Here is a 14,598-nt window from a genome sequence, read left to right as displayed (position 1 = left end):
TTGCATTCAAATTTAAATTTGAAATGTAGATGTCTTCATAACAAATCTATTGTTATTGCCCCCCTTAAAAATAGCTCTTGATTATTCTCTATTTTACATATATATTGTTATGCAAAACTGAATTTCTCATTTTCTCTAACATGCAAATCGTGCCTGAATAATTGACCACAAACAATTCAAAATGACTCATTACAGATGTATTCTACTTCTAGGGGAAGTCAACCCAAAATAGCTGAGCCGTGATTGGTTGCTACTTGAGCAACTCTAATGTCATTTTCAGCCAATTTTGCGTCTTAATTCGTATCCTACAAATGCAACATTAATCACAATACCGTCTTTAGACTCGTGGGGCTGCATCGAAGAAAATAATTGGGTTGACTTCCCCTTTTAAAAAAAAGAACCACAACCAAACTGCACTCAATTACATTTACTGCGCTGGATTTAAAAAAAAAAAAAAAAAAAAAAGTTGAAGCTACTTTATTCAACATTATGCACAGTTTGAAAATTCAATTCAGGGATTTGTCTGCGTGCCAAGCGGGCAAATGTATTCAGATCGGAAGTTGTGATTTAGTGGGGGAAAACACTGGTTTCTGTTTGAAGGCCATATCGACCAGCCGCTTTTGACGTGTCGCTGTTCATGTGGCTCAAGTGTGCGCCGACATCTACTATAAGAGCTGTCGTGAGCGTCGACTTTGAGGCCCGAGTGCGGTTTTGCACGTCACATTTGCAGAACTGGCTGACTGACCGCCTCGTTTCGCAACAAGTCACAATTTGAAGCTGACTTCCTCCTTTGCGAACTGGAGCATCAGGTGGAAGTGCCTGGTGTATCTGAAAACCACGTTTTGCTTTTTGTTTTTTTTTCTCGAGTGTGAACATTTCCTGTTTCTATGGGCCACGTGTCACAGTCTCCATGCGGCGTGTCATCATCGTCGCTGCCATTTCACAGACTGTCATGACTTGAACGCATCGTTTTGTTGGAGAGTCAAGGTAAGATGCTTCCAATCCGTTCGTGACGATGCCGCCGGCTGCTTTGGGGGTTTACTGCACGACCGCGGCACTACTCGTAACTGGCAGAGGCGGGAGTAAGTAAAAGTCAGTCTCAAGTCGCAACCTTTGAATTTCAGGTGCCAAGTTACTGTTATAGAAGTCAAGCAAGCAGAGTCATGATTAGGGTTAGACAAGTTATAAGTCCAGTCGTAACGGTAAGCAAGTCTCAAGTCTTGACCGTCAACTTTTAAGAGAGTCAAGATTTTGGGGTGGGGGCAATCAAGCAAATCGAGTCTCAAATCAATTTTGAAGAAAGTCCGGGCAAGTCCTTATTTGGGTTCAATTGTTGTTCAGTGACGATGTATTAGCACATTAGCCACTTGCACGCAGAATCTAGATCACGCAGCAATCGTGTGATCTCGTATTTGGGTGATAGCATTTCAGTTTGTCACACAGTCATCCTGTGTTGGTCCCCGTGTAAGAAATTGTTGCAAAACGTGTGATGGTGAAACAGCATTTCACCACAACGCTCATAAAAAAAAAGTTCCTCGTGTGCCTTTTTGTCCTGCCGCTTTAGAACCGATCAGTTCTTTTGTTTTTCTTTCAGATGACGGGTCTCAGCGTGGACCGGTTCTTGCTATGGGGGCTGTCTGGCTTGCTTTCTATTTTGGTCTCTGGTGGTTTGGTAGTCCCCACCACTGTAGAAATGCAGACCAGATTGACCAAGGCCTTTGAAGACTTTCCAGAAGTTAGTCAAGGTGTGGCAAGTGCAGGTGGATCGTCTCATGATCAGTTTGTTTCAGGAACTAGAGCCACAGAGCGTTTGCAGTCTTTTGGATCTACCCCTGGCTTGATCACACAAAGAGATTCTAGTCCATTCCCAATCCAGAACCACAGTAGTCCTCCAGGTTTTGCAGTTGGAAGGACACCTGATCCCACCTTCAAATCTGCCTCTAGAAGTCTGATCTCCACACCAGCAGAGCCTCCTGAACCCTCAAAGACCAGCATCCAGTCTACTGAAGTCCCAATTCAAAGTCAAAAGACACCTAGAAAGATGTCTCCAACTGGTAACTCAGATCTTTCCAGTCTGACCTCCACACCAGACCCTCTGGAACCAACAAAAACCAGCTCCATCCCTGGGTCAAAAGCAAATTCAACCCCAATCCCCATACAAAACCGCAGCCCTTCTTTGGGTTTTGGGACTACTGGTGGACCAGCTTCTATTGGCCCTTTGAAACCTCTAGCTCTTTCTGCCACAATAAGTCCAATCTCCTCACCAGAGCCTCTTAAACCATCAAGCTCCAGCTCTGTCCCAGACTCCACTCCAGTCCCGATCCATGACTACAACGTTCTTTCAGGTTTTGGGACGTCCGTAAACGCACCTTTGACTGGTGATGCCAGTCTCACCAGTTCCATTTCCACATCAGAACCTCCCAAAACTACAAGGACCAGTATCCAGTCTACTTTAGTCCCAATCCAAAGTCACAAGACCCCTGCAATGACATCTTTGACCAGTAACTCCAATTTTACTAGTCTTATCTCCACAACAGAACCTCCTGAACTAACGAGATCCAGCAATGCCACAGAGTCTACTTCTCTTCCGATCCAAAGTAACAGTAGGCCTCCTAGATTTGGGACAACCCAAAAGACTTCTTTCACCGGTGACACTGATCTTGCCAAACTGATCTCCACACTAGAACCCCCTGAACCGTCAAGTTCTGCTCCAGTACCAAGCCAAAGTAGTCCTCCGGCTTTTGGAACGACCATAAGCATAGATGCTGATCTCACAACTCAAGCTCTCTCTGCTACGAGAAGCCTGAGCTCCAGCTCAGCAGCTCCCACCACGAGAACGTCCTCGATCCCGGCGACCTCTCCAGCACCTTGCGCCACCCCAAAGACTCCCCCCATCTCGGAGAACCAGTCATGCTCTCCTCGTGGCGTGGTCAAGCCCTGCCTGGTGGCCATCGCCTGCCTGGCTGCCCTAGCCACAATCTTCATGGTGTCCACCATCATCCTCTGCGCCAAACTCTCAACCAGGAAGTACAAGCTGAGGAAGTCCCAGGACCAGACGGAGATGACATTTATGTCGGCACTTCTGCCCGAGACGAGCTACGCGGGCATTAGACGGCACAGTCCGGTCTCCAACGGAGTCCTGGTGATCCACAGCGCCGGGGACAGCGACGGGGACATCAGTGACAACCTCACTCTCAGCAGCTTCCTTCCGGAAAGTGACAGGTGTGTTTAGGAAGGACTACTTTTTCTGGATGGTGACTGACTGCTGAATCTTCTGTCTTCGCTGCCAAGCCTCCCAGTTACAAGACGCATTTGACATTTGTAGCCGTTGGCGGGAAATGAAGTAAGTCCAGCCTGACTGCAGTATTGTTGGAAGCAGGATTGATGCTACATAAAACGCGTTTCCATGAGATGAGTAAAATAATCTCCCGTAATATTTGTGTTTCTTCTTGTTAACTTTCGGGCAGCACGGTGGGCGGGTGGTTAGCGCGTTTGTCTCACAGTTCTCAGGTTTAGTGCTTGACTTTTCCGTGTTTACAAAACGCAGCTATTTGCATTTTCCATGCCCTTTTAGTGAGGCTATAAGATGCCAAAAGATGGCGCTAATGTCCTGGCTATTAGGAAAAGTAGTAGTCGGCGTCAAGGAAGTAGGTTGACGTCATCCTAGAGACAAAGATCTTTGTAGGTCAGGGGAGAATTAAACGCAGCCCGGGTTGTTCGTGGAAGTGTTTTTGCGCTGCTAAGTGGCTAAACGCTGATCAAGAAACGACACGTATGCAAATATTTGCAGCCTTGGGTCGCTGCTTTGATTTACATTTGCCAGCAATTGCAGCCTCAAATCTCTGTGCCTTGAAAACGTTTTCGCACCCCATAAACGTTTTCACGTTAGCCACTGAACAACCACAAACTTAAAAGGTTTTTGATTTACATTTTGTGTGATCCTCCAAAACAAAGGAGCGCATACGGTACTTGTAAAGCGGAATGGAAATAATTTGTCGTTTTGAAAATTGTAAGCAAATCATCTGCAATCCATGACATGCATTTGTATTCAGCCCCCATTTGTCAAGCGCCACCTTTGGCTACAGTTACCGCTGCAACTTTTTGGAGGCAGGTCTCTTAACAGATTCGTACTCCTAGACACTGAGATTGTTGCCCATTCTTCTTAGCGACAAAGCTCGAGCTCGCTCGGACCGATTGGCTGGAGAGCGTCTGTGACTACCAGTTTTGCCACAAACACTCAGTGGGGTTTAGGTCTCCATTCGAGCACATGGAAAAGTCTTTTGAGCTCAACCATTCCATTGTAGCCCAGGCTTTATGTTTAAGGTCATTGTCTTTCTTGAAGATGAGTGTCCTCACTTTCAAGTTTTTTTGCAACCACCAACAAATTTTCATTCAGAGTTACCAAACTGTCTTTAGCTCCACCCATCTTCCCATCAACTCTAAACCCAACTTCCCTGTCCCCGCTGAAGAAATGCTAGACCACGGCGGAATGTTGGCACCACCTTCCTTCACAGTGCCGATGGTGTGTTCAGGGCGATGAGCAGCGTTAGTTTTCCGCCACACACTTTGGTCTCGTCTGACCAAAGCACCGGCAGGCCTGTCGGTTCAGGCGGACGGCCACGTCTTGGTGGTTTTGCACTTGTGCCTTACTTTTTTTTTTCCATCTTTGGATGACGGATTCAGTGGGGCTCTTTGGCATGTTTAATGCTTGGGCCGTGTTTTTATTTTTTATGAGCCTACCCTGCTTTAAATTTCCCCAGAACTTAAGCCCTGACCTGTCTGGTGAGTTTCTTGGTCTTCATGATGCTGTTGCTCACTAGTGTTCTAAAACAAAACCACTGAGGCCTTCGCAGAGCAGGTGGACTTTATGTACTAATGATGTAAATCCTGAAGACAGTTGATGTATTTAGCTTTATCAGAGCGCAAGGGGCTGAAGACAAAAGACACTTTTCAGATTTATATTTCCTTGAAATGTTCAAAATTGCACATACGAGTTTTGTTCAACTTCACATTTATTTATTTGCTACTTTTTTTTTTTTTACCTATCCCTCATACACATGTGATTTCTTAGCATTTCATTTGTAATAAATTGGCAAAAAAAAGTATTTTCATTTTCTCATTTGTGTATTGAATATATAGAATTCTGAGGGGGGAATTTATTTGACGTTTTGACTTCTCAAGGTTTCATAATGCAATTTTGATGCTAGGAGAACCATTAGCACATTTTTAGCATTTCCCATTTTTTTTGTTAGCATTAAGCTAGCAGACTTTTGTCAGCCAGCTATTTGGTTGCGTTTTATGATTAGTTTTACATAAAACTAGTAAATTGGGTGACTCCTGAGCCGAGGTAACAGCGTAGAAGGGCTAATTTACTAGTGATGCCTTCGGATATTTTGTCACCCGCAAGTCCATGCAGCGTCACAGTGAAATGTCCTGCAGGCGGAAATGTAGCTCTCAAAATCTATTTGTGAATAGTCACAGTAAAAGTGAGTTCCGTCGTTTGTGCTTTCACTTGTCACATATTCACTGCAGCACTGTACCTTCGCTCTCGCCAAAAGAAAACACCGGCGAAACGCTCATGAGTGGCGGAATGCTCGTGAGCGGCCAACCCTGGAGGTGTCCACCGACACAATCCAGACTACTAGTCATCGGCGTCTCGCTGATGACCATATAAAGTTCCAAATGTGTGACTGAAGCAGCTGGAGAAAAAATCAGTCTGCATTGTTTCCAATAGCCTGCGCTCCCCCCATTGCACTTTTTTCCCCAACCCCCATTCTGGAGGCTGGCCACACAGGAAACATTAAGCTTTTCCTGCGTTAGCCGGCACCGCTGCCTGACCTAACCTGCATTCATTTATTTGGGGGGTACACGCAGGGGTCAGTTTGAGGGTTTTACTCAAACACAACGGTTAAACTGACAGACCGTTGCGTTGGTGGAGTAAGAATTGAAGAGACTAATCCGGCCATTTTCATCCATCTTACGATTCTGCCATTTTGTCCTGTACTGCGCTCTGCTGTCCACTGGAACTGACATCAAAGTGCCCTCGGGCTCACACTGTGAACGTCACAGCTCACCTGTTTTCCCAATTTGGTTGAGTGATGCTGACAAACCAAAGAAAAAAATGGTCGCGCTCAAAGGAAATAATACCGATATTAATTTGATAGTGATGTCATAATGTTGTCCTTTGAAGGGGGCGGGAATGGACCATATTAAGCAAAATGTTGTGACCTGTTAACTTGGGCCTGGTTGATTATTCAACTGACTGATTTTTAATTGGCAGATATAAATCGGGAAAAAAACCACAATTTTTATATTATATTATGGTATGTTTTTCCTAATAACATTAACAAATTACATTAAAATAGGACCAAGATAATTTTATTGTTGGCAGCATGAAAGGACCGAAGAATACGTTCTTTTATTCATTCATTTGTGTAATAATCGTCCGATTCGGTTACCGGAATTTTATTCTGCCAAATATAAGGATGGTCCTAGAGAAAGAAAAAAAAATCCCGCTCATTCGGGCTCTCCTGTTAGCAGACACGGCTAGGAGGCGCGCGTCCCCTAAACCCCCACCCTAACCGCAAGCCAAGCCACCCCAGCCCACTTCTTGCCCCTACCTCCACCTCAGCAGCAGAATGTAAACTCTTGGCTAATAAGAACAATCTGTGTAGAGCGTACGGGGGGAGGAGTACCGATGAAGAAGGAAAGAGAGGAGGGAGGAAAAGAGAGGGAGGGAGGTCCGCTCATGCCTTTTCAGCACCGTCTCGTCTGTCTCGACCATTCCGCACTGGGAAAGTGCCCATGTGGACCACTTTGACTTTTCTGTCCTCCATCGGAGCTCTTTATCTGCAGGGACTCTTCTTCTCCTTCTTCATCTTTTAACTTGGTGGTGGCTGGTGAGTTTTTTTTTGTTTTTTTTTGCATCCGTCATACAGCTCTGGGGATAAATTGAAAATAAACGGCTCCCTGAACGCAGCGCCAAAAGTTAGGGGACTGGCGACTCCTTACAGTGATGCATTCAAGGGAGCCTCCAGTGTGAGGACATTGGAGCTTTTTAGTTAGTTTACAGTAGAAACATGGAATAAGTATTGTATGTTATTGTGAGTTTAGCTCATTCCCCTGCTAAAAAGAATTGTTTTCCATTTCAATGTTTGTGTCACACTACACGGGCATGTTTGTGTGTGTGTCTGGGTAAGGGAAAAAAAAAAAAGGAAACTCAGCCCCATTGGCCAGATAAAGTTTCACTTGGCCTGGCATGAATACAAACTGCGTAAATAAAAACTACAGGCAAGGATCCCCGAAATACTAAAGTAATGTCACAAAAGTCACATAAATTGGAACAAACTTGAGAAGTTAACCAAGCTGTCATGTTTGTTATTGTACTGAGCAGCCTCATCACCACTTTTTTTTTCTCCACTCGCAGTACTGCTTAGTTGACGCTCCATAGAGCACCCACTGAAAATTTGACAAATACAAAATGCCCCAAATTCAACAGGAAGTCAGACATTTTTGTTGGACGCGCACCTTTTTGGGTGAATTAACTCATTGTTGTTCTCCAGATGGTCGGGGGGGTCGGTAATCAGCCCCCGTCACCAGTTTCACGGATCAACACGAAATTGGGTGTACATTTCTATCATAACAGGACCCACAAAAAAGTCTCAAGGACCCACGTCCCAAATTAAACGAGAAGTGAGTAATTGTGCCCCCCTGGAGGGTTAGGAAAGAGTCAGCCCCTGCTACCAGCGTTGCTGTTACCTTTTTATGTTAAAAGCAGAAAACATTTAAAAAATCTGTAAAGTATTTGTACTTTGTTACTTCCTACCATTGCTTCAGTTTTTCTTCGGAGCGATCCAATTGGCCGAGTAATCGTCGCTTTGAGGTGATGTCACGAAATCGTTTCAACATCAGGGCCTTTCTGTTCCTGATGTCACCTTTGAGACAATTTCGAAATATATGAGGATAAGCGGTTTAGGTAATGGAGGGACGGATGAGCATATCTAGATATAGATGTATATTATTTATGTGTGCGAAGAAGTCCAAGATGTGACTGAGTTGTTGTCTCCAGATCCTGGAGTGCGATGAAATTGGTTTTGTACAACTCGGCCGAGGGCAGCGGCGACCTGGAGGAACCGGACGTCACCACCTCCAGCGCCCCCTTGGACCACCAACCCGCGCCGGCAGATTTCCTGGGCCGGGTGGCGGACTTCCTGCGAGACCACATGCACTTGGTCCTGCTGGCGGCGTCCCTGGTCCTGATTGCGCTCTTGGCCGTGTGCGGTGCCGTTTTTGTGACCCGGCGGCGTAAATTCAATGCCTACTACCCGTCGGCATATCCCGCCAAGATGTACGTGGACCAGCAGGACAAGAGCGGCGGGGCAAGGGGCTTTTGCGAAATTTCCGAGAATAAGGGCACGGTGGCCGCGAGCGATCGGGAAAGCCGACCGACGGATTCGCACAAGCAGCTCCAGGCAGACATCATGAGGGCGGCTAAGAGTCTGAGGACTCCGACCAAAATCCGGGAGGACGCCTCCAAGAACGAGACGTTGGACGAGTCGCCGCCGAGTCAGCTTGCGGGGAAGGTGGCTGAAGCGATTGGACCATCTCTAGGAGACTCTGCGGCGGAGAAGCCTGAAGACGAGTCCCAGGAGCTACCGAGGAGCAGGAATCTTCGGCCCCCGTCTTTGCATCTTCACAACGACTCGGCCACTCTGCAGCTCATCGCTGGGGAGAAAACGGCCTTCTAGAGAGGACTGCAAACACTCGGGACAATCCTCAAAGCTTTAAGCTTGGACACTTTCCGTTTTTTGAAAGGAATATGCGCGGAGCAACTAGCGGTTAGCATGTCTGCCCGACAATTGTCTGGCGACCGTTGACTACAAACGGTCTATTTTGTTTAAAAAATGTGTCAAGCAAACATTGTACACATTTGGCAGCATAATGTGCTAGTTTGGTTAGCATGGGTGCCTAGCAGTTCTCAAGTTCTGAAGTGAATCCTGGCTCGGCAAACCCTATTCGCTTTGGGCTTAATGTTAAGCTAGCTAACAACGCATGAATGTTTTGGATTTTTTCTTTTTTTTTTTTTTTTACTCCATTCTGTAGCTTGGGGTGGATATGATTATACAGCACGGAATATTGGCAGGTGGGGGTGTGCTTTGATGTTGATACTTTTGAAAAGTGTTTGCTTTATATCAGACATGTCCAGCTTCAGTCCTCACGGGCCCATTTCCTGCTTGTTTTCCCATCTGTCCCCGCTGCAACGCACCCGATTCAACAGTGAATCGGGTGCGTTGCAGCGGGGAGAGATGGGAAAACAGGCAGGACAGCGGCCTTTGACTTGGACCCGGTTCGGACACCCCTCCCTGCTTTATATGAATTCAGAATTCATTTGTTCATGTAAGTTAACAAACGCGGTCAACATGTGGTGCTCAAATTCAAGAGAGTAGAACTTTAAGTGGCGATACACATTGGACCGTTGAAAACGGCCACACAGCGTTGCCTAAGGGAAGCCCGTTTAGCTAAATGCGAACAAGCCATGCAAAACGGCACGGGCAAGCGAACGAAGCCAGCAGCGACGTTGCGGTTGTTGTACCCCTTTAAGTCACAGACATTTCAACACCAACGGAGCAGCACATGTAGAGAGACAATTTAACAGTAGTTTCTTTATCCTCTCAGAATAATGACTCATAAAATTGTGATTCACCATCCGTATGACTGGATGATAGCGCCCCCAGGCGGCTCAGGCGCGCACATCAGCAGGAGCAGCCGAGTGGGTTGAATTTGCAACACGTGGAAAAAACCCGTTGAATCCTTTACATTCTATTCAATGATGCTGTGTCATTCGTGTAGGTTTGAAGAAAGCGCCGGAATTGCGGTTGCCATGGGAGACAAGAACAGCTAGGCTGAATGACTTTCACTCTTGTGGCTCAAGAGTGAGAGCCCTCAGCTGCCGATGATGAGGGAGGCAAACTCATAAGATGGATGGGTGGATGATGGACCGTCCGTTTTGGGAATCCCCGTCCCCTTTCACGGAACACTTCTCAGACGTGCGAGTAGTTTTATTTGGAAGCTCGTTCAACATCCGGCTACGATTGACACACAGTGTTGCTTGATCACATCATGATCTCAACAACCGCGCTGGCGACGCGAACAAGTTGAAGCCTTAACGTTGTGCGTATGCGTGACAGGCGACGTTTACGTGACGTCACGTGATGCGGCGGATGAAGCTGCGGCTGGTTATCAGGCGCAGGAAGCGACACGCCGCCGCCGGCGGCAACCAGAAAGCGCTGCTCAATTGGAGGCCCGCGCCGCCACCTGCAGCTCGTCTTGCTGCTTGAGACGATAGTCGGCCAGCGCCGCCTTGATGGCGTCCTCGGCCAGCACTAGGAGAGATGATGCAAACGTTTTTAGCATGTGGGTAAATGAGTGTCTCTTTGGCAGTGTTGATTGCTCCGCTACCAATGGGCGATCCCTCGATAAAACTGATGAATAGAAATTTGAGGTCAAGCGGATTTTTCATTCAAAAATTGAAAAAAAAAAAACCCCATTTTTTCTCTCTCTCTCTAAGCGGAGGAGTCATTTGGTACCAAAGAAACAGTGTAAGACACTTTTTGAAAATCAAGATTCAAAATGTAATAAATGTTCATGTATAATCACGCATTATTAATTGTATTAAGTTCATTTTGTCTTCCTTATCTATATTTGTATTGAATAATTCATAACTGACAATAGTGATTTTAGGCCGTTTCATTACCTGAAATGTTTCGGTGTGTTACTTCATCAGAGTGTCACACAATCTGATGACACTCTGACGACGATATTTTCAGACGCTCTTTTACCCGAACATTTTTTAAAAATCGAAAAAAATATGAATAAATTCCTGGCATTGAATGGCTGGACTGTGAAAAGACAAATTTGTCAATGGCAGTGAACGAGTGAAATTTGCAAATCCATTTTATGAAAAATATTTATCGAAAAAACAGCTGAATATTATAAGATGGAACGCAATTTGTTTTTTTTTTTTCATTTCATTTTTGACATCGCACCAATACAAATCAAATTCTCTGATTGTATGCGTTGCTGCAGTTGTTTGAAGGTTGGAAATGACACTACACATCGCTAATTTCCGTTAGCTTGTCTGGGGCGTTTTGCTTTCTATGTTAGCATTGCGCTAAGTGAATTCTCTTATTTTGTGTCAGTTGTGCGGGGAGTCAAACGTACTGGAGCAGTGTAGTTTGACAGGTGGCAGGCAGAGCTCCTTGGCGATGTCCGTGTTCCTGATGCTCAGCGCTTCGTCCACCTCAAAGAGGAAAAAGGGACACCGTGAGCACAAGGACGTCCCGTCGTCTACGTGTATATGCGCTCGTTGGCTCCTCACGGATTTCCCCTTGATCCACTCGGTGGCCAGTGAGCTGGAGGCGATGGCCGAGCCGCAGCCGAACGTCTTGAAGCGGGCGTCCACAATCTTGCCGTCGTCGTCAACCTCAATCTAGGACCACACTCGACAGTCAAAATGCTTATCTAAGCAGATCACAAATGCAACGATTCATCGACGACTAATAAATCGTTTGGATACCTATTTTTCAGAAGAAAAAAAAAAAGTCCAAATCTTTGGAGTTTCAGTTTCTTAACAGTAAATATTCATCCTATTTCTTTTGTTCTTCCTGATAACAGACAAATTATCTTTGTGTCGAATCAAAACAAAACATTTAATTTAATTTTCAAATGCAGTAAATATCAGATTTTTCAACAAAGAAGGTGCGGCGTATATAAAGGATATATGTTTTTTTTCATTACTTTTGTTTTTTAAATAGTATATCAGACAATACCCCAAGATATAAAATGTAATAATATATATAATAAAGATGAGAATTTATTTTACAAAAAAAGGGAATGTCCAGTTACAATGGAAAAACAAAATAACATTTAATATATATAAAAATGGAAGACTGTTTTCTGGAAATACTGTAAATGCACAATGAAAAAAAATAAACATAAATAAATAACAATAATTTTCTGAAAAGAAATAAAAGTAAACGAATTAATATTGAAATGAAAATAAACTGATTTCAGAAAAAACACTAACAATCAAAAATTATACTTTTTTTTTTTAATTATCTTTGGTAAAGGTAAAAAAACAGGGTTATTCTTGGAAATTTTTATTTTAAGTTCTTCTTGAGGAAAATAACTAACAAAAAAAATATTTTCCGAATAAGTGACTCAAAATAAAAAATAATCATTACTAAAACTGGAAAAAAAATTGGAGCACAAATAAGTAGAAAACTAATAAATATGAAAAAGTAATATCAGTGAAGAAAAAAATACAAATAAAAAAAAAAAATTTCAGCGCACAATAACAAAAATATATATTTTTAAACAAACTCTCAAATAAGGAGAATTCAATTGGCAATACTGTACTAAATCTTAATGGGTAAGGTGTCAAAAATGAGTCGACAGAAGTCCCTATTTTTAGAAACTGGTTAACTAGAATTGTATTTTATAAATAAGAAGGATACAAATCGCATTTTGTGTGTTGAACAAGAATTTGCCGTTGTGAAGAGGGATGCTAGCGTGGACGTGTCCTGATGCACATGACGTGCTAACGTGCGTGATTGTGACGCCAAACCTGAAGCTTCATGACGTCGCCACACGCCGGAGCGCCCACCAGTCCCGTGCCCACCTTCTTGGAGCGTTTGTCCAGGGTGCCCACGTTCCTCGGGTTCTCGTAATGATCCACCACCTTCGACGTAGGACGCAGCAGCACAACCCACCTTAGCTCATGTCGTGCGTTTGCGTACATTTTCCCGGACATCAAATTATGAGTTCTATCGTCGCACATACAAGACGTATTTCGGTTAAGATGGATCAACAATTCTAATGCTAAAATCAATGTAAAATTGACATGCTCTTAGAAAATGTGTATTGTATATTACTAAAGCGCAGTCGCAACTTTCTTTTTTTTTTTTGATCTTCATGTCATAAGTTTTGAACTCAATGAGTACCGGTAATCGTTTTTATTTATCGTGATTCCAATATCAATCCAAACAAATGTGATATTTTGACTCCCCCCCACCCCACATAATCGGCCAGCCTTTCAACACCTTATATGAGCATAACGGAGATTTGCTGGTCATAGTTACACAAGGGCTCCATTCTACCATGACACATGAGCCACAATGGTATAAACATATTAGGACAGGATATCACTCATGGCCATGGCGACGACTGCAGCATGAACTCCACCTGAACCCCCACCTCCCACCACCCACCCTCAAATTTCTGCAAGTCACAGTGACCAAGGCAACATTACATCAGGGTAAATTACATACACAAAATATTCCGCATATGTACAGCTTGTGATTTGAGAATGTTTTGAGTTGCAGTGGTGAGAAATTTTGAAGTTTTGAGTTGCATATAGCGTGCGTGCGTTTAAGAGCCACGTTACATCTTAAAAAAGGAAGACATGTGCCAAGTCATTTGTAAATACGGTTAAAAAAAGGTACTGATCATTTGTATGATTGACAGTCACTTTTTACTTAATATCACAAATACCTATAAGGTGGTGAAAAAAACCCTGTCGATTTTCAGTCATTTGCTAACCGCAAATGTTGCATTAAGGCAACTGGATTTTTTTTCTTGTGCTTTTTCTTGTTCCGCAAAACGTTTAAAAAGTACTTCATTTACGACTACAACATCAATTTAACTAACGTAATACATTTTACATTTAAAAAAAAACAAACGAACAGATGTTTTCTGAAAACGTTTAAAATATGGCTTCAGTAACTACGTGAGGCAGACAATATGTAATAGATTGTAATAATGAAATAATACATTATTCATTGGTTTGTTTTACCAAAATCTTTTGATATTGTATTTACAATCAATATATGATCAAACAGTTGTTGAACAAGATCATTACATTGAATACAAATACATTTTTAAAAAATACAAAATGAAACCATTTTTGGAGTAGAAAACAGTATTTTGAAAAATAATGTAACAAACCTTACAGGAATTTTGATCATGTAATGCCTCGGTTAATTAATATAAATGAAGGTGAAGCTCAAGATATATTACTCATTATGAAACTGATCATTTCACATTATGACACATTCACATTTCAACCTATCGGAGAAACCTACAAGCGAATGTGACACTTGTTATCCTCACAGATTCTACCTCCCCAAAAAAATAAGGAAAGACAGAGGTCTTTCCTACCTTCTGGTGATAGCAACACTGGGAGAAGAACTCTGGAAGAGAAAGTCTCCTGGTGAGTAAAATTAGAGGACTGAGGCATTTGTTCGCCACAGTGGCTGCCATGCTGCTTGATACGAGTACAACAACACAACCGTAATGACGCACTTCCAAACCGGACGACTATTTGAGGCCAGCTAATGGCTAACTGCTAACGGTCTACGTAGCCATACGTCATACAAGGGGCGGTGACAGTGGACCAATCCCAATAGCCACACTTGCTCCGTTCTGTGCCTCTCAATTGCGCGTCCCCGTCGAGGCTGCGAGTCTGTATGGTGTCCCAATTCTCTGAAGTGCACTCTTGCCTCGCCCCTTTTGCGCCCTTGTTCCACACTACAGCTGAGC

The 14,598-nt window shown here is 43.7% G+C and overlaps 2 protein-coding genes across 3 annotated transcripts; one reads left to right on the top strand and one right to left on the bottom strand.

Annotated features, from left to right (window-relative positions):
• The first annotated feature begins 883 nt into the window (after positions 1-883).
• tmem119b (transmembrane protein 119b) lies at positions 884-9,248 on the top strand. 2 transcript variants are annotated; one of them, XM_086054314.1, is made up of 3 exons: positions 884-1,082; positions 1,595-3,222; positions 8,069-9,248. In XM_086054314.1, the coding sequence occupies exons 2-3, from the start codon at positions 1,595-1,597 to the stop codon at positions 8,745-8,747; spliced, it is 2,307 nt and encodes a 768-aa protein (XP_085910440.1). In that variant the 5' UTR covers positions 884-1,082; the 3' UTR covers positions 8,748-9,248. The 2 variants fall into 2 exon arrangements, with proteins under 2 accessions (XP_085910440.1, XP_085910439.1); XM_086054313.1 differs by having other exon boundaries at positions 903-987.
• A 795-nt stretch (positions 9,249-10,043) lies between these two features.
• Positions 10,044-14,393, bottom strand: LOC147135865 (uncharacterized). Its single transcript, XM_086053207.1, has 5 exons — positions 14,218-14,393; positions 12,626-12,739; positions 11,378-11,488; positions 11,221-11,299; positions 10,044-10,382 (listed from the first exon to the last, which is right to left on the bottom strand). The coding sequence occupies exons 1-5, from the start codon at positions 14,317-14,319 to the stop codon at positions 10,291-10,293; spliced, it is 498 nt and encodes a 165-aa protein (XP_085909333.1). The 5' UTR covers positions 14,320-14,393; the 3' UTR covers positions 10,044-10,290.
• Between the last annotated feature and the right edge of the window lie 205 nt (positions 14,394-14,598).

The sequence above is a fragment of the Filicampus tigris genome, chromosome 15 (genome assembly GCF_054856515.1).
Source record: "Filicampus tigris isolate MCC_2025a chromosome 15, RoL_Ftig_1.0, whole genome shotgun sequence".
NCBI lineage: Eukaryota > Metazoa > Chordata > Actinopteri > Syngnathiformes > Syngnathidae > Filicampus > Filicampus tigris.
Note: the sequence above shows the minus strand (reverse complement) of the source record. Positions and strands in the feature narration are given on the sequence as shown.